At 45.7% G+C, this 20,016-nt stretch overlaps 1 protein-coding gene across 2 annotated transcripts in view; it reads right to left on the bottom strand.

The window, feature by feature from the left end:
* The window catches only part of tub (TUB bipartite transcription factor), a 557,742-nt gene that overhangs the window by 309,762 nt on the left and 227,964 nt on the right, over window positions 1-20,016 (bottom strand). The window contains exon 1 of one of the 2 annotated variants that reach the window (XM_068046319.1): window positions 2,211-2,322. The exons of the other annotated variant lie outside the window; for it this stretch is intronic. Coding sequence (XP_067902420.1) covers window positions 2,211-2,230 — 20 coding nt within the window. The 5' untranslated portion in view covers window positions 2,231-2,322. Of the gene's footprint in view, window positions 1-2,210; window positions 2,323-20,016 lie in introns of those variants that run through there. 2 annotated transcript variants of the gene reach the window in all.

Raw genomic sequence — 20,016 nt, 5'->3', positions numbered from 1 at the left:
ACCATTCCAATCCAGTCCACCAGAACCATTCCAATCCAGTCCGCCAGAACCATTCCAATCCAGTGCATCAGAACCATTCCAATCCAGTCCGCCAGAACCATTCCAATCCAGTCCACCAGAACCATTCCAATCCAGTCCACCAGAACCATTCCAATCCAGTCCGCCAGAACCATTCCAATCCAGTCCACCAGAACCATTCCAATCCAGTCCACCAGAACCATTCCAATCCAGTCCACCAGAACCATTCCAATCCAATCCACCAGAACCATTCCAATTCAGTGCACCAGAACCATTCCAATCCAGTCCGCCAGAACCATTCCAATCCAGTCCACCAGAACCATTCCAATCCAATCCACCAGAACCATTCCAATTCAGTGCACCAGAACCATTCCAATCCAGTCCACCAGAACCATTCCAATCCAGTCCGCCAGAACCATTCCAATCCAGTCCACCAGAACCATTCCAATCCAGTCCACCAGAACCATTCCAATCCAGTCCACCAGAACCATTCCAATTCAGTGCACCAGAACGTTCCAATCCAGTGCACCAGAACCATTCCAATCCAGTCCGCCAGAACCATTCCAATCCAGTCCACCAGAACCATTCCAATCCAGTCCACCAGAACCATTCCAATCCAGTCCACCAGAACCATTCCAATTCAGTGCACCAGAACCATTCCAATCCAGTCCACCAGAACCATTCCAATTCAGTGCACCAGAACCATTCCAATCCAGTCCGCCAGAAGCATTCCAATCCAGTCCGCCAGAACCATTCCAATCCAGTGCACCAGAACCATTCCAATCCAGTCCACCAGAACCATTCCAATCCAGTCCACCAGAACCATTCCAATCCAGTCCACCAGAACCATTCCAATCCAGTCCGCCAGAACCATTCCAATCCAGTGCACCAGAACCATTCCAATCCAGTCCACCAGAACCATTCCAATCCAGTCCGCCAGAACCATTCCAATCCAGTGCACCAGAACCATTCCAATCCAGTCCACCAGAACCATTCCAATCCAGTCCGCCAGAACCATTCCAATCCAGTGCACCAGAACCATTCCAATCCAGTCCGCCAGAACCATTCCAATCCAGTCCGCCAGAACCATTCCAATCCAGTCCACCAGAACCATTCCAATCCAGTCCACCAGAACCATTCCAATCCAGTCCGCCAGAACCATTCCAATCCAGTGCACCAGAACCATTCCAATCCAGTCCACCAGAACCATTCCAATCCAGTCCGCCAGAACCATTCCAATCCAGTCCGCCAGAACCATTCCAATCCAGTGCACCAGAACCATTCCAATCCAGTCCGCCAGAACCATCCCAATCCAGTGCACCAGAACCATTCCAATCCAGTCCACCAGAACCATTCCAATCCAGTCCGCCAGAACCATTCCAATCCAGTGCACCAGAACCATTCCAATCCAGTCCGCCAGAACCATTCCAATCCAGTCCACCAGAACCATTCCAATCCATTCCGCCAGTACCATTCCAATCCAGTGCACCAGAACCATTCCAATCCAGTCCACCAGAACCATTCCAATCCAGTCCGCCAGAACCATTCCAATCCAGTCCGCCAGAACCATTCCAATCCAGTGCACCAGAACCATTCCAATCCAGTCCACCAGAACCATTCCAATCCAGTCCGCCAGAACCATTCCAATTCAGTGCACCAGAACGTTCCAATCCAGTGCACCAGAACCATTCCAATCCAGTCCGCCAGAACCATTCCAATCCAGTCCACCAGAACCATTCCAATCCAGTCCGCCAGAACCATTCCAATCCAGTCCGCCAGAACCATTCCAATTCAGTGCACCAGAACCATTCCAATCCAGTCCACCAGAACCATTCCAATCCAGTCCGCCAGAAGCATTCCAGTCCAGTCCGCCAGAACCATTCCAATCCAGTGCACTAGAAATATTCTAATTCAATCCACCAAAAGCTCACTTGGAACCATTTAAAGCTTCAATTTATCCTGACGGTTTCTCTTTCTAATTTTCTTTGTAAATTGATCTCATGCAGTGTTGTTACAGTCCACAACTAAAATTACTGTAGTAGAAACAAAGCAACTATCTTGTCAACAGCACCCAGCTGTTACAAAACACATTCAGTATGTATTTTCTTGTCTGTACGATAAACAAATGCAAACAGCACTTAGTCACTGGAACAAAAAAGTGGAGTATAAAAGACAGCTGAATTAACTCTTACCGATATTTACTTTCCCTCATTTCAATAAATGTTTACAAGGTGGACACAATCCCAGACACTGCAGGAACAATGACCCTCTCTGCTGGATTTCTGCTTCCTGCTGCTTGCTGAGGCGTAGTAAACTGAAGGCTAATCCTGATATATTCAGGCTGAACAGTTTCTAAACATTACTATTAGGCTCAAGGCTGAGTGCAAAACTGTGACAGTCGACACTGCCAAGAATAGGTCAGGGCGGGGGGAGGGTGCGGGAGGGAAGAGGCAAAGGACCTAGTTTGCCAGAAATTCACTGAAAGCATTTAGTATTATAGAAACTCATTTAATATTTAACAATAACAAAAATATATAAACTACAGAGGATGTATGCAATATTTATTACCAAATGAAAAGGACAGTGGCAGCATGGATACGAAGTCGGTTGAGTGACAGGAAACAGAGATTAGTTGTGAATGGTTGTTTTTCGGACTGGAGTAAGGTATACAGTGGGAATCCCCTTGAGGTTAGTACTAATACCACTGCTATTCTTGATCTATATTAATGACCTAGACTTGGGGTGCAGGGTACAATTTCAAAATTTGCAGATGACACAAAACTTGAGAGTATTATGAACATTGAGAAGGATAGTGATGGACTTCAACAGGACATAGACAGGCTGGTGGAATGGACGGACACGTAGCAGATGAAATATAATGCAGAGAAGCGCAAAGTGAAGCAATCTGGGAGGAAGAATGAGGAGAGTCAATATAAAAAACACAATTATAAAGGCGGTGCAGGACGAGAGAGTCCAGAGGGCATAGACAAGGTGAATGGCAAAAAAACCAACATGAGGAAAAACTTTTTTACACAGCGAGTGGTTAAGATCTGGAATGAACTGCCTGAGAGCATGGTGGAGGCTGGTTCAATCACAAGCTTTCAAAAGGGAATTTCATAAGAACTGGAAGAGAAAAATTTTCAAGGATACAAAGAAAGGGCAGGGGAGTGGGACTAGCTCAAATGCTCTTGCAAAGAGCAGGCACGGACACAATGGGCCAAATAACCTCCTTCTGTCTGTAACGGGTCTATAATTCTACGAAAATACTAAAAGTAAGGTTGAATTCTAAGAATTGAGGGGTGTAATCAGTTAGGGTGTCCTACTTATCTCACTGTTGCTATATTTTTACAAAATGTGTGCCTTACATTGATTCTTAAAGAATAAGCTTCCACTTAAGAATCCTGGTTTGTACTTACAAAGCTGACCACAAAAAGCAGCTGATTGATTTAGATCGGGCCAGAGCCCAGTTCTCAGGAGCAAGCTAGAAACTGCTGGATTCATCAAATTAAATCTGCTCTTTCATTTACCTGATCACCAACCTCAGAGACCCATAAATAGCAGCCGAAAAGAACAAAGGAATCCTTGTGCTGAAAAAAAGGAAAAAAACTGCTAATGCCAATTCTGAAGTAAAACAGAAAATGCTCCAAACACTTAGAGCAGGTCAGCCAGCATCTGTACACAGAACATATAAGTTAATATTTCAAGTTTATATTTATCGAAACCAGAATACTTTTGCTGCACCCTCAATCAATTCTTTTAAGGCTGTAGTTGCATTGCTGTATGTTAACTTTAAGAGCTTAATGTGCTCATCCTAAACTCCTGTGTGTTATTTCTACACCTGTGTAAAAAGAGCACCCACAGAAATGTAATACATGTTCTTAGTTGGAATTTTTAACCTTTATTTTTAGAAAAGGAAATGCACCCAAATATATCTTGAGTTGAATTTCTTTGCTGAAGCTTAAAGATGGGGCTGAATTTTATAAATTAGCACGCATGTTGAAGAACCTCAGTCAATGGGAGGCAGATTGGACAATTGGTTACAAAGGTCATGGGGCCTGATTTGTGGCCCTCCTGATTTTCCGGTCATTAAAGTTAACAACTAGGAAATGAGGAGCTCTGATCTCCATGCCCAATTGTTTGATCTGTTCTCCCATTAAGTGAGGCTCCATGACAGGGCTACTAACTTGTAGAATTTACCCCATAAATTCCTAAAACAGCACTGTTACATGGGTTGAACAATTATTTGGCCTTTTTGTATATAACACTGATCACGTTAGAGAAAAAAGAGACAGGTAAAGAAAAAATGGATTATTTAATGACATTAGACAGATTTTTATTTGCTCCCTTCTAGTTTTAACTTGTTGCTTCCGATTCCTGTTGTCAGAATATGCATAATTGTTTTATTTTGGCCTGCTGCAGTGTTCTAATGAAGCTCAACACAAACTCGAGGAACAGCACCTCATCTTTTGACAGGGCACTTGTCAACCTTCTGGACTCGACATTGAGTTCAATAATTTTAGATCACAACCTCAGACCACATTTTTTTCTTTTTTAGTGTTTTTTTTTGCTGCTTCATTTCCACCACCACCCCACCCCAACCTTGTTTCTTTCTTTATCTCTTTACTCTGTGTTCAGACAGCTGCTATCCTGTCATTCATACCGCATCCACACACATCTTTTGTTTCTGCACTTGTCCCATTTTTTTTTATTCATTCATGGGATGTGGGCGTCACTGGCCAGGCCAGCATTTATTGCCCATCCTTAATTACCCTTGAGAAGGTGGTAATGAGCGGCCTTCTTGAACCGCTGCAGTCCATGTGGGGTAGGTACACCCACAGTGCTGTTAGGAAGGGAATTCCAGGATGTTGGCCCAGCGACAGTGAAGGAACGGCGATATAGTTCCAAGTCAGGATGGTGTGTGACTTGGAGGGGAAATTGCAGGTGGTGGTGTTCCCATGTATTTGCTGCCTTCTAGGTGGTAGAGGTCGCGGGTTTGGAAGGTGCTGCCTAAGGAGCCTTGGTGCATTGCAGCAGTGCATCGCTGCAGTGCATCTTGTAGATGGTACACACTGCTGCCACTGTGCATCGGTGGTGGAGGGAGTGAATGTTTGTAGGTGCCAATCAAGCGGGCTGCTTCGTCCTGGATGGTGTCGAGCTTCTTGAGTGTTGTTGGAGCTGCACCCATCCAGGCAAGTGGAGAGTATTCCATCACACTCCTGACTTGTAGATTGTGGACAGGCTTTGGAGAGTCAGGAGGTGAGTTACTCACCTCAGGATTCCTAGCCTCTGACCTGCTCTTGTAGCCACGGTATTTATATGGCTACTCCAGTTCAGTTTCTGGTCAATGGTAGCCCCTAGGATGTTGATAGTGGGGGATTCAGCTATGGTAATGCCGTTGAATGTCAAGGGGAGATGGTTAGATTCTCTCTTGTTGGAGATGGTCATTGCCTGGCACTTGTGTGGCGTGAATGTTACTTGCCACTTATCAGCCCAAGCCTGGATATTATCCAGGTCTTGTTGCATTTCTACATGGACTGTTTCAGTATCTGAGGAGACATGAATGGTGCTGAACATTGTGCAATCATCAGCGAACATCCCCACTTCTGACCTTATGATTGGAGGAAGGTCAGTGATGAAGCAGCCGAAGATGGTTGGGCCGAGGACACTACCCTGAGGAACTCCCGCAGTGATGTCCTGGAGCTCAGATGATTGACCCCCAACAACCACAATCATCTTCCTTTGTGTTAGGTATGACTCCAGCCAGCGGAGGGTTTTCCCCCTGATTCCCATTGACCTCAGTTTTGCTAGGGCTCATTGATGCCATACTCGGTCAAATGCTGCCTTGATGTCAAGGGCAGTCACTCTCACCTCACCTCTTCAGTTCAGCTCTTTTGTCCATGTTTGAACCAAGGCTGTAATGAGGTCAGGAGCTGAGTGGCCCTGGCGGAACCCAAACTGAGCGTCACTGAGAAGGTTATTGCTAAGCAAGTGCCGCTTGATGGCACTGTTGATGACACCTTCCATCACTTAACTGATGATTGAGAGTAGACTGATGGGGCAGTAATTGGCCGGGTTAGACTTGTCCTGCTTTTTGTGTACAGGACATACCTGGGCTATTTTCCAAATTGCAGGGTAGATGCCAGTGTTGTAGCTGGACTGGAACAGCTTGGCTAGGGGGGGCGGCAAGTTCTGGAGCACAGGTCTTCAGTACTATTGCCGGAATATTGTCAGGTCCCGTAGCTTTTGCAGTATCCAGTGCCTTCAGTCGTTTCTTGATATCACGCGGAGTGAATTGAATTGGCTGAAGTCTGGCATCTGTGATGCTGGGGACTTCAGGAGGAGGCCGAGATGGATCATCAACTCAGCACTTCTGGCTGAAGATTGTTACAAATGCTTCAGCCTTATCTTTCACACTGATGTGCTGGGCTCCCCCATCATTGAGAATGGGGATATTTGTGGAGCCACCTCCTCCAGTTAGTTGCTTAATTATCCACCACCATTCACGGCTGGATATGGCAGGACTGCAGAGCTTATATCTGATCCATTGGTTATGGGATCGCTTAGCTCTGTCTATTGCATGCTGCTTACGCAGTTTGGCATACAAGTAGTCCTGGGTTGTCACTTCACCAGGTTGACACCTCATTTTGAGGTATGCCTGGTGCTGCTCCTGGCATGCCCTCCTGCACTCGTCATTGAACCAGGGTTGGTCTCCTGGCTTGATGGTAATGGTAGAGTGGGGGATATGCCAGGCCATGAGGTTACAGATTGTGGTTGAGTACAATTCTGCTGCTGCTGATGCCCCACAGCGCCTCATGGATGCCCAGTTTTGCATTGCTAGATCTGTTCGAAATCTATCCCATTTAGCACGGTGATAGTGCCACATAACACTATGGCCGGTATCCTCAATGTGAAGGCGGGACTTTGTCTCCACAAGGACTGTGCGGTGGTCACTCCTACCAATACTGTCATGGACAGAAGCATCCATGGTCAAGTATGTTTTTGCCTCGTGTTGGTTCCCCCACCACCTGCCGCAGACCCAGTATAGCAGCTATGTCCTTTAGGACTCGGCCAGCTCGGTCAGTAGTGGTGCCACCGAGCCACTCTTGGTGACGGACGTTGAAGTCCCCCGACCTAGAGTACATTTTGTGCCCTTGCCACCCTCAGTGCTTCCTCCAAGTGGTGATCAACATGGAGGAGTACTGAGTCATCAGCTGAGGGAGGGCGGTAGGTAGTAATCAGTAGGAGGTTACCTTGCCCATGTTTGACCTGATGCCATGAGACATCATGGGATCCGGAGTTGATGTTGAGGACTCCCAGGGCAACTCCCTCCCTACTGTATACCACTGTGCCACTACCTCTGCTAGGTCTGTCCTGCCGGTGGCACAGGACATACCCGGGGATGGTGATGGCAGTGTCTGGGACATTGTCAGGTATGATTCCGTGAGTATGACTATGTCAGGCTGTTGCTTGGACTAGTCTGTGGGACAGCTCTCCCAACTTTGGCACAAGCCCCCAGATCTTAGTAAGGAGGACTTTGCAGGGTCGACTGGGCTGGGTTTGTCATTGTCGTTTCCGGTGCCTAGATCGATGCCGGGTGGTCCTTCCGGTTTCATTCCTTTTTATTGACTTCGTAGCGGTTAGGTACAACTGAATGGCTTGCTAGGCCATTTCAGAGGGCATGGGAGAGTCAACCACATTGCTGTGGGTCTGGAGTCACATGAAGGCCAGTCCAGGTAAGGACAGCAGATTTCCTTCCCTAAAGGACAATAGTGAATCAGATGGTTTTTTTTACAACAATCGACAATAGTTTCATGGCCATCATTAGACTAACTTTTAATTCCAGATTTATTAATTAAATTCAAATTCCACCTTCTGCTGTGGTGGGATTCGAACCCATGTCCCCAGAGAAATACCTTGGGTTTCTAGGTTACTAGTCCGGTGATAATACCACTCTGCCACTGCCTACCCACATTGGCTTTGCCCCATGAAACCTTTTGTCATTTAATCTCTCCTGCCCTCCACCCTATCATAAACCTTTTCTTTTGCTCTTCTTCCCCCCCCTCCCCCCTTTCACTTGCTCAAAACCTATTACATTTCTAACTTTAGCCAGTTCTGATGAAAGGTCACACAGGCCTGAAACGTTAACTCTGTTTGTCTCTCCACAGATGTTGCCTGACCTGCAGCGTATTTCTAGCATTTTCAGTTTTTGTTTTATTTTGATTTCTTATCCTGAATCATCCTGTTCACAATTCCGTACTTTATTTTGGTTCAGGCAAAATCTATCACCATGCTGAAGAGTGTCCAAACCAAAGTACTGAAAAATCCATGCAGGTGAAGCTTATCTGACAGGAAGCCTACAATCTTGCCCTGTAGGGACAGACCACACTTACCCAAATCCAGACAGCTTAGACACAGATCAGCATTACCCAAAGCTTAGCGACTCCCAAGTATGCACAGAGATACTGCTGCAGTTTAACTAGGCAAAACGATGCAGTTTACCAACAAAATGCTTCCAGATAGGGTAGGTAGTTAGTTTGATCTTAGAGTAGGTTAAATGTTCGGCACAACATCGTGGGCCGAAGGGCCTGTACTGTGCTGTACTGTTCTATGTTCTATGTTCTATAACCCTGTGTGGCCAGGACTGTCCTGCCAGGTAGCATATTTCCAGAGTTATCTGGGGCAGGATGGAAAGAGTACAATCCACAGTGATGAACCTATCCCTCCACGTCGCAGCAATGGGTGAGGCCAGGTGGTCAATAATTAGCAGTTCCCTGGACTTACCGCTGAACTCAGGTATTGGATTACCGAGCCTGTCACAGCGATTAACTTGATTCCAAACTTTCAGTGCCAAGTCTGTCATCTTGGGCCACTTTGACCTCATAAGAAATCACTTATCTCACACAGGATAATCATTAGCTGGTGTTTAGACAAGAAGAACAGGTTTCAGCTTTCACTATGCAAACAGCAAGTAGAGTGGTGTATTGCACAACTTGCAATCAAATTGTGAGTGTGCTACTACCATTCTGCTGACACTTGGAGGCACAGAAAATTCCAACACCACATCCAGTTTAACCACTTGGAGTTCTGGTGCTACAGCAGCAGGCACTTGCCTCTCTGAAATGTCTCTGCCTCTAGAAATGTGCACCTCAGGTTACTTAGGACTGGTATACCCTGTGAAAAGCCCAAACATTCTGACAAAGAACTGTAATTGCAAGCCAGAACAACTTTTCTCTGTGGTCTGATTTTGGATCAGGGCATGTAGATATCCAGTTGTCTTTGTCCAGGTATATCTGTGTTAATACATGGTAAAATTTGAGTCCAAACATTCCAGTTAGCGTGGTGCCTCTGTTGCCCCTACACAGATATGGGTTGCCCATCACTGTGATTTAGGTTAGAATCAACGTCGATGGCCACAGGCGTCTAGTAATTCCACTTCACTGTTCTTCCAGAGGGAGAGGTGGTACCCCAGAATTTTGAAGCCTTGGTTTCTATATGGGAGAGAAAATTTCCATTGTATTTGATCTGAACTTATCAATCTATTTATGGAGAACTGATACAAAAACAAGAAATGCTGGAATCACTCAGCAGGTCTGGCAGCATCTGTGGAAAGAGAAGCAGAGTTAACGTTTCGGGTCAGTGACCCTTCTTCGGAACTGACAAATATTAGAAAAGTCACAGATTATAAACAAGTGAGGTGGGGGTTGGGCAAGAGATAACAAAGGAGAAGGTGCAGATTGGACCAGGCCACATAGCTGACCAAAAGGTCACGGAGCAAAGGCAAACAATATGTTAATGGTGTGTTGAAAGACAAAGCATTAGTACAGATTAGGTGTGAATATACTGAATATTGAACAGCAGCAAGTGCAACTTCTCCTTCAACTCCATGCATTTCCTTCAAGTAAAAGGTGTCGCTATGGGTACCCGCATGGGTCCTAGTTATGCCTGTCTTTTTGTGGGATATGTCGAGCATTCTTTGTTCCAGTCCTACTCAGGCCCCCTCCCCCAACTCTTTTTCCAGTACATTGATGACTGTATCTGTGCCGTTTCCTGCTCCCGCCCCGAACTAGAAAACTTTATCAACTTTGCTTCCAATTTCCACCCTTCTCTCACCTTTACATGGTCCATCTCTGACACTTCCCTTCCCTTCCTCGACTTCTCTGTCTCCATCTCTGGGGATAGGTTGTCTACCAATATCCATTATAAGCCCACTGACTCCCACAGCTACCTCGACTACACTTCTTCACACCCTACCTCCTGTAAGGACTCCATTCCATTCTCCCAATTTCTCCGTCTCCGACGCATCTGCTCTGATGATGCTACCTTCCATGACGGTGCTTCTGATATGACCTCCTTTTTCCTCAACCGAGGGTTTCCCCCCACTATGGTTGACAGGGCCCTCAATCGTGTCCGACCCATTCCCCGCACCTCTACCCTCACCCCTTCCCCTCCCTCCCAGAACTGTGACAGGGTTCCCCTTGTCCTCACTTTTCATCCCACCAGCCTCCATATCCAAAGGATCATCCTCCGCCATTTTCGCCACCTCCAGCGTGATGCCACTACCAGTCGCATCTTCCCCTCCCTTCCCCTGTCAGCATTCCGAAGGGATCGTTCCCTCCGCGACACCCTGGTCCACTCCTCCATTACCCCCACCACTTCGTCCCCGTCCCAGGGCACCTTCCCTTGCAATCGCAGGAGGTGTAATACCTGCCCATTTACCTTCTCTCTCCTCACTATCCCAGGCCCCAAACACTCCTTTCAGGTGAAGCAGCGATTTACTTGTACTTCTTTCAATGTAGTATACTGTATTCGCTGCTCACAGTGTGGTCTCCTCTACATTGGGGAGACCAAGCGCAGACTGGGTGACCGCTTTGCGGAACATCTCCGCTCAGTCCGCAAGCAGGACCCTGAGCTTCCGGTTGCTTGCCATTTCAACACTCCCCCCTGCTCTCATGCTCACATCTCTGTCCTGGGATTGCTGCAGTGTTCCAGTGAACATCAACGCAAGCTCGAGGAACAGCATCTCATCTACCGATTAGGCACACTACAGCCTGCCGGACTGAACATTGAGTTCAATAATTTCAGAGCATGACAGCCCCCCACTTTACTTTCATTTTTAGTCATTTTTAGTTATTTTTTCTTCCTTTTTTTTACATTCCTTTTTACATTTTTTACAATCTTTTTTTGCATTTATTTCATTTCATCTTAATTTGTTCAGTTTGCTTACCCACTGTTTTTTTCGGTTGTTTTTCTTCAGGTTTGCACTTGCTGCTGTTCAATATTCAGTATATTCACACCTAATCTGTACTAATGCTTTGTCTTTCAACACACCATTAACATATTGTTTGCCTTTGCTCCGTAACCTTTTGGTCAGCTATGTGGCCTGGTCCAATCTGCACCTTCTCCTTTGTTATCTCTTGCCCAACCCCCACCTCACTTGTTTATAATCTGTGACTTTTCTAATATTTGTCAGTTCCGAAGAAGGGTCACTGACCCGAAACGTTAACTCTGCTTCTCTTTCCACAGATGCTGCCAGACCTGCTGAGTGATTCCAGCATTTCTTGTTTTTGTTTCAGATTTCCAGCATCCGCAGTATTTTGCTTTTACTTTATGGAGAACTGATAGCTGGTTGAGCAATCCAGATTTTATGCCATTATTTTCTATTACAGCAGGGACTTATCACAGCTTTGGTGTCATTCTGTCATGAAAAGGGACCTTATTCCAAGATGCAACTTCCTGCAAAAATGCGATTTTATGGGTTGCATCAGGGCATTACTAGTCTCTAATAAGTGACATGTAAATGCATCTTGTACCACCTCATCAATTATACTGGAGGGAAAGTTAACTGGGAAATCTCTTGTGCCATGTACCCACAGTGTAAAATCCAGGGCTGAATTTTACCGGCCCCTCAACACCACAGATCGCGGTGCGGGGGCCAGTAAATTGCTGCGGAGAGAGGCCCAGTTCGACCCGCGACATCGAGAAGGGCCTGCCGCAAATTACCGGCAGCGGGGGTCCTCGGTGCGGCCTCCCCGCCACACGGTGGCAGCACCACAATCAGCATATGGTAAACGGTATTACCTTTGCTGATTATGCAGCCTGCCACCTCTCCTTTGACACTTCCTGATTTTTCAATGAACGGCAGCCGTCACGTGCCGTGCCGCTCACGATTGGAAAAGCCGGAAGGTCCACAAAGGCAGAAGATTTCATGGCAAAAGGTGAGTTTTTTTTCAGGGGTCTCGCTCTGCATTCCTAAAGGGAGGAGGGAGGGGGGCATTACAGGGGTCTCACTCTGCATTCTTAAAGGGACGGGGTTTGGGATTACTGGAGGAAAAGCTCTGCTGGCATGAAGGGAGGTACCGTGTACCATCCGTCCGTTAACAGTGTATGCTCTGTGTTTGTTCGTGTGGGGAGGGTACCAGAAAGGGCAGGAGCATTAAGGTTTTATGGATGGTGGGGACAATCGACTTAGCTGGTAGGAACTTGATGTGCTCATGCTGTGCCATTCAGTGTTGGCCAAGATGGGCAATGCCATGGCACGCCACATAGTTGATCCAGGAAAGCAACTGATGTACCTGTCAACACCAATCCATACCCTGTTAGGAATCTTCGAATACATGAAGGGTTCAACTTTATTTATCACATGGAAATAGGTATGGCTCATCCTACATTGTGTTATCCTCTGCTCGTGAGGATCTGTATGCGCCAGAGGCAATATCAACAGGCAGCTGCAATCCACATCGAGGCCCCCGATCATGAGCAGCAGCCCCCAAGGGGAGCTCACCATTATATCTGCCATGCATCTACAGGCCCCACATGACAGGCCATAGGATGTCAGAGCACCAGTGTTAGAGGAGATTGCACATGTAGACAGGGTGGTGATACATCTCTGTGCCCTGCTCAAAGATGACCTGCAGCCCATGGGCTCCGGTGGACATCCCATGCCTTTGTTCCTCATAGTGGCAGCGGTTCTCAAACCTGCGCCCCTGCAGCTTTTTAGGGGCCCACCTTTGTGGGGTCACACAGTCAGCAGTGCACCCCTGCATCAGGGAGGCCACCAATGCCGTGCACCGGAGGGCCAGTGAGTATGTCCACTTCAGGATGGACTCTCACAGACAGGCCCAGATGGCCATTATTTCTGGCACCATTGCCGGAGAACCATAGGTTGTAATGTTCATAGACTGCACTTATGTGGTCATCAGGCCTCCCACCAGGCTACCACCTGCAGACATCACCATTAAAAGAGCCCTCTCAATCTAGGTGAAGCTGGTATGTGAACACCGCAGATGCTTGCTGCAAATGTGTGACCGCTTCTCAGGCATGACACCTGGGTCTTGCGCCAGTCCCTGCTGCCACCACTGTTCACTGAACTGGCTCAGATGGAGGGGTGGCTTCTTGGAGATAAGGGCTATCCTTTGCAGACATGGCTCCCGACAGTGAGAGGCCCCACCACTGCTGCAGAGGAGAGATACAATGCCAGCCACTGAGCTACCATTGAGCAGGAGATCGACATGCTGAAAGAGCGTCTCCAATGCCTGTATGGAAAGGCCAGCTCCTTTCTTTGCTGCTCTGCACAACTATGCACCCAATAGGCCTGGCATGATGAGGAGAGACGTCAACAGGATTCCTCCTCGGATGATGAGGACACTGAGGAACTACAACATGAAAGATGCTTGGGAGGGCAGATGGCACCCAGGCTCTCCATGCAGGGTTAGCAGTGAGCTAGGGATGTACAGAAGTGGCTTATCAGATAAAGGTTGTCTGCATGAGTTCTGCAAGCCACACATCACCCTGACTCACCTGCTGTGCACCAGTCCACATCTGCAGCATCCCTGTGTAAACCATCAGAGGTAGCAGCTGACTGAGCTAATGTCCATGTCACTGCACCCGTGGAGACACTCATGTGTCATGGTGGCATGGCAATGATGTTATTGCATACGTTGGCTCTCCTGAAGGGCCAACGGTGCAAAGGGATGTGACATTGGCGCTACATGCTGGCACACATCATTCACACAGAGCAAAGGACACACATGCTGGTGAGGAACATTTAGTGAAAGACGTATTTACATTGCTGTGACACCCGTGCATTCCCATTTGTGTCAGTGTGTTCTCTGTAAACCTCTGTCATACGTTTTATGGTCTATTGAAGTCTCACATCCTGGAATGTGCAAATTTAAGATTATTCACCCAGGTGCGGCACGCCTACAAGAAGGAATGTTACACTTGAGTGGGAGGAGAGGATCGCAACTTCACAGGACTCTGGGACACAGCAGGGTAAGTATGTGGCAGCAAAGCGGAAAGTGCTGGGGTCACTCAGCAGGTCAGGCAGCATCTGTGAAGAGAGAAGCAGAGTTAACTTTCAGGTCTGGACAAGTTAACTCTGCTTCTCTCTCCACAGATGCCGCCTGACCTGCTGGATTTCTGCAGCACTTTCTGCTTTGCTGTCAGATTGACAGCAGCCCCACTCTTCAGCAGTCAGGTAAATATTCTTTGACAGCTGTCAGGAAGCAGGTGCTGGGGCGCTTAAAATAGGGCCCCAGCACCTGCTACACAACTGTCAAAAACTGTCTTACTGCGCCGAATGTCCCGCCTCTCCCCATGTAATATCGGGAGGGTGGCTCGGCGCCATGATTCTAATGAGACCCCGCACGTAATATCGCGGGAGCTCTGCGGTGGCTGCTAAATGCAGGCATCCCGCTGAGTTGAAAGGGCGCCGCCGCGCAGCTTGGCGTCCAAATAAAATTCAGCCCCCAGTGTGTGGTTTACACAAAAATGTAAAATTCACAGTCATTCTTATAGTGTATGGAAAAGCAGTAATCATTCCAGTTAATAAGTGACACTGAATTGGAGGAGCCAATGACCTCAAAATTTTAAAAAAATGTTTTTTTTCTTTGCTTTTTATGCATTAATTTATCTTTTCCTATCCTGAGTGGTGTGAAACAGGGCTGTGTTCTCGCACCCACACTTTTTGGGATTTTCTTCTCCCTGCTGCTTTCACATGCGTTCAAATCCTCTGAAGAAGGAATTTTCCTCCACACAAGATCAGGGGGCAGGTTGTTCAACCTTGCCCGTCTAAGAGCGAAGTCCAAAGTACGGAAAGTCCTCATCAGAGAACTCCTCTTTGCTGACGATGCTGCTTTAACATCTCACACTGAAGAATGCCTGCAGAGTCTCATCGACAGGTTTGCGTCTGCCTGCAATGAATTTGGCCTAACCATCAGCCTCAAGAAAACGAACATCATGGGGCAGGATGTCAGAAATGCTCCATCCATCAATATTGGCGACCACGCTCTGGAAGTGGTTCAAGAGTTCACCTACCTAGGCTCAACTATCACCAGTAACCTGTCTCTAGATGCAGAAATCAACAAGCGCATGGGTAAGGCTTCCACTGCTATGTTCAGACTGGCCAAGAGAGTGTGGGAAAATGGCGCACTGACACGGAACACAAAAGTCCGAGTGTATCAGGCCTGTGTCCTCAGTACCTTGCTCTACGGCAGCGAGGCCTGGACAACGTATGCCAGCCAAGAGCGACGTCTCAATTCATTCCATCTTCGCTGCCTTCGGAGAATACTTGGCATCAGGTGGCAGGACTATATCTCCAACACAGAAGTCCTTGAAGCGGCCAACATCCCCAGCTTATACACACTACTGAGTCAGCGGCGCTTGAGATGGCTTGGCCATGTGAGCCGCATGGAAGATGGCAGGATCCCCAAAGACACATTGTACAGCGAGCTCGCCACTGGTATCAGACCCACCGGCCGTCCATGTCTCCGTTATAAAGACGTCTGCAAACGCGACATGAAATCGTGTGACATTGATCACAAGTCGTGGGAGTCAGTTGCCAGCATTCGCCAGAGCTGGCGGGCAGCCATAAAGACAGGGCTAAATTGTGGCGAGTCGAAGAGACTTAGTAGTTGGCAGGAAAAAAGACAGAGGCGCAAGGGGAGAGCCAACTGTGCAACAGCCCCAACAAACAAATTTCTCTGCAGCACCTGTGGAAGAGCCTGTCACTCCAGAATTGGCCTTTATAGCCACTCCAGGCGCTGCTTCACAAACCACTGACCACCTCCAGGCGCGTATCCATTGTCTCTCGAGATAAGGAGGCCCAAAAGATATCTTTTAATAAACAGTTGCTGATTTTTCTGTACAGCTCTTCATGTGGGGTTAGTTTTGGATAGGCAGGAGCTTGTTCTCATAGAACAAAAGGCCAATACTCTTAGTACCAGGCGAACCAGGCAGTTCATTTTGGTTAAGTTCCCCTAGGCCATCATGCTAATAATTAAAAATAAGTGGTGTCATGTGGTACATTACAAACTGAGTGGCAGTCAAAAAGATTAAAACCACAAATGCTGGAAATCAGATTAAAAAACAGAAAATGCTTAAAATAGCACCATAGGCCCATGATTATCTGAGAGAAAAAAATAGATAGGAATTAAATTTCAATTGCTGAGTGACAATGTTGCAGATAATTTAATCCTAGTACCTGATTTCAACAGGGATAAATGGAAAAATTATTGCAATAAAGGAAAATGAAGTACAGTATTTTAAAGATCATGGGTACAGTAATGTAGTGGTTATGTTACTGGACTAGTAATTCAGAGGCCTGGACTAATAATCCAGACAGTTTAATAAACTATGGCAGTTTGAGAATTTGGGTTTAATTTAAAAATGAAGAGTTGGTATCAATAAAAGTGACAATGAAGCTGTGGGATTGTGACTTGATCCCAGCTGCCACCCAGTCTGGTCTATATGTGACACCAGTCCCACACCAACATGGGCTGACTCTTAACTGCCTTCTTAAATGACTGAGCAAGCCATTCAGTTGTGTCTCAGCTCTACCCAATGGTTCAAGAAGGCAGCCCTTCTCAAGGGCAATTAGGGAGGGAGCCTGCCAGCAACACCCACATCCGAAGAATCAATAAAAATAAGTAACAAGGAGGGTTCATGATAAAATGAAGACTAAATAGGGATGTTTATAAAGACTGTCACCTAAAAGATATTTGTCTATGTATAAATGTTTCGGGGAAGTTCAAAAAGTATCTGGAGATAACTAAAGTCAGTATTAAGAATGTTAAATGGCATTAGGATAAAGTATAGCAGATAATTGTGACAGATTTTCACAGAGTAAAAAAAGAGAACAATCAAGGACCACATTGACTCTTTGCAGGATTTATTATGACAGATTAAGCATGAAGATAAAGATATGGCTGATGAACAAAATGGATACTTTTCATCTATTTTCACTTTTGAAGATGATGTCATTGATCCAGCATTACAGGAAACGTCTGTCACTCAAACTGCTTCATTAGATGTAAATGCAGATTCATATGCTTAAAAATAATAATGCTGTAGAACCTGAGGTCATTTAAACAGAGTGCTAAGGTAAATGATAAGGATTATAGCCTAAATGTTCTGGGGGAATAACTGAGGAGAGTGCCGACACCACTTACATTTGAGCAGTCAACATCCATGGGGGAAATAGGAAGAATTAGTCACGTGCATCTCCCCATGCCCATTCATATAAATTGCATTTTATATTTTTTAACTGATTGCTATTTGTAATGATCTTTATTTCTGGTATAGCTGCTTCTGTTTATATAGCATCTTTAATGTAGAAGAATGTTCCAATGCATTTCATAGAGAATTGAGGAAAGAAAAGAATGCGAACTCAAAGAAAAAGAAGATAAACTTTTTTGACAGCTTCAGCAGGCAAATATAAGCTAGAGGTTATTGATGGTGACAAAGCAGACAAATGCTCAATGGGTTGATTTGACGATCCTCTTTGTTATTTCAGTCGGATAGTGTTAACCTATTTATTTTAACCTTACACTGTAAAGTTGCACTAAAATCCATACAGCTACATTTATATTTAAAATATCTCTGATCCCTTCCAGGAGAAACTATTTTTGGTTTCAATGGCAGAATTATAGTAGGTTCCAAAATGCTGGAAAATGTGCAAAATAATGTGAAAAACCAAAACCTTTGGGGATGGGAAATTTTCCCCAGAACCTCATAGAAAATATATCACAAGGCTCCAGGACACCCATTCCCCCAGTAATTTATAAATTCACTCTGCCACTAGATGTACTTTTACATCGTTTCGGATTCCCTCACGACAATAAACACGATCAATTGTTGGGGTACAGCTGCAGCTGCAGCTCCAGTTATTACCTACTCAGATTCTGCCCCTCATCATCATGTATTATAGGGCATGTATTCTCTCTTCTTTCTTTATATACGCAGAGCTGTAATTTCAGTCAGCATTTCTGGGGCAATTGGTCAGCTTTTGCTAACTTCTAGGTTGGCGTGTATGCGAGCAGAAGGGCGGGATGAATCACTCAAGAAAGAGTCAGGAGTTGAGAAAGAATTATTCAGAAACAAATATTCATGAAGATATTCGGATTTATTTTCTTAAACAGGGCACAGCTAGATGCCTGATAGGTGCAGTGTATTCAGAGTTGTACTGCTCCTGTGAGAAGAGGAGTCCATTGCATTTTCCTGGCTCAGTCCATTTGCATGACCCAGGTTCCTTCCAGGAACAGGCATATGTTTGGCAGGGCCATGCACTAGAACTGGAGGAGTGGAAACAGGATTGTCGTTGCGAACCCAGGAGGTCGACAGCTATGCTCATTGCTGCTGGCATTGTGTCCTTCAAGATCATCCTGCAATTCCAAAAGAAACTCATCTTCTGCCTGCTTTACTCTTTAGTCTGCAGAAGGTCTTGGGAGTAGATCTACTATCAATTATTTGGGGTACCGCCCCCTTTGGTTGCCCCAAGAACACACACAGAAGAACATGAAACAGGAAGTTGGGAATACCCTGTCTCACCATCTTTACCCAAGCAAAGGCTCAGTTTCTGATAATTGAGAGAAGTGCTGGCAATTCCAGGGCAGCATTGTGGGTGATTTTAAATGAAGCTGATATCGTTTTATTTTACGCTTGACATTTTTCATATTATCCAATGCATTCACTCTGCAGTGTGCAGGAATTATAACAATGTATACCTTGTTCATTCTGCACTGCTCTTAATGCTTAATTGTCTTCAGTGAGCAGCCATGAGCAACAGTCTTTTCATAGCATGAGTTGTAGGCCTGTTAGTGTGACATGTTTAGTGAGGTAATGTACTGCAGTATGGTATACGGGAAGCAATTCAGTCGCATCTAGTGAAAGCAAGAGCAATGAATTCAAGTTGACATGGGTTGAAGGTAGGTAGGTCACTACTAACAAATTTATTGGAAACGTTTGAAGGTAAGTTGGTGCATTTTATAACTATGCTTGATAATGCTATCATCCATTTTACTGCTCATCATAATGATTTGGTTCTGTTGGTAGTAATCATGCTTTGTTTAATTTCATCCTATTCTGCATTTTCAGCTCTGGTGTATGGATTAGATACAATGAGGGTAACTTTCAGCTTCGGTGGGGGCAATAAACTGATGGTATCACAGAAAGGAAAGCCAGTCAGGGTTTATAACAGGCGACTACTCTGACATAACAACAAGGTGCATTTATCTAGTGCCTTCAATGTAGAAGAATGCCGCAAGGCATTTCACAGGAGTGCAATCAAACAAAAATTGACACCAGGCCAACGGAGTGAAGGAGGAGATATTAAGAAATGTAAATAAGAAATTGATCAACGAAGTAAGTTTTAAGGAGACTCCTAATGGAAGAGAGAGAGGTAGAGATGTTTAGTGAGGGAATTCCAGTGATTAGAGCCTAGATGTCTGAAGGCAAAGCTACCAACATCTGTTCCCACTGAAATTGAAAGTTACCCCATGACTAAATACTCATGGAACCATTAATTAACAGGTGAACCCAATTAAAATAAACCAGCCCATCATTTCCACATTCTTCATACATACTAAATATAGAAGAACAAGGATTATTATTTTTCCTTTCACAGCATCAGGATGTGCCAAAGAAATGGAGTACTTTTGAAGTGTAGTAAATGTAGGGAAATGTAGTTCTAATGATGGGAACCTTTACCACTCCCACCACTGA

The sequence above is a fragment of the Heterodontus francisci genome, chromosome 14 (assembly GCF_036365525.1).
Source record: "Heterodontus francisci isolate sHetFra1 chromosome 14, sHetFra1.hap1, whole genome shotgun sequence".
Taxonomy (NCBI): Eukaryota; Metazoa; Chordata; class Chondrichthyes; order Heterodontiformes; family Heterodontidae; genus Heterodontus; species Heterodontus francisci.
The sequence above is the reverse complement of the archived record's forward strand: the minus strand, read 5'-3'. Positions and strand labels throughout refer to the sequence as shown.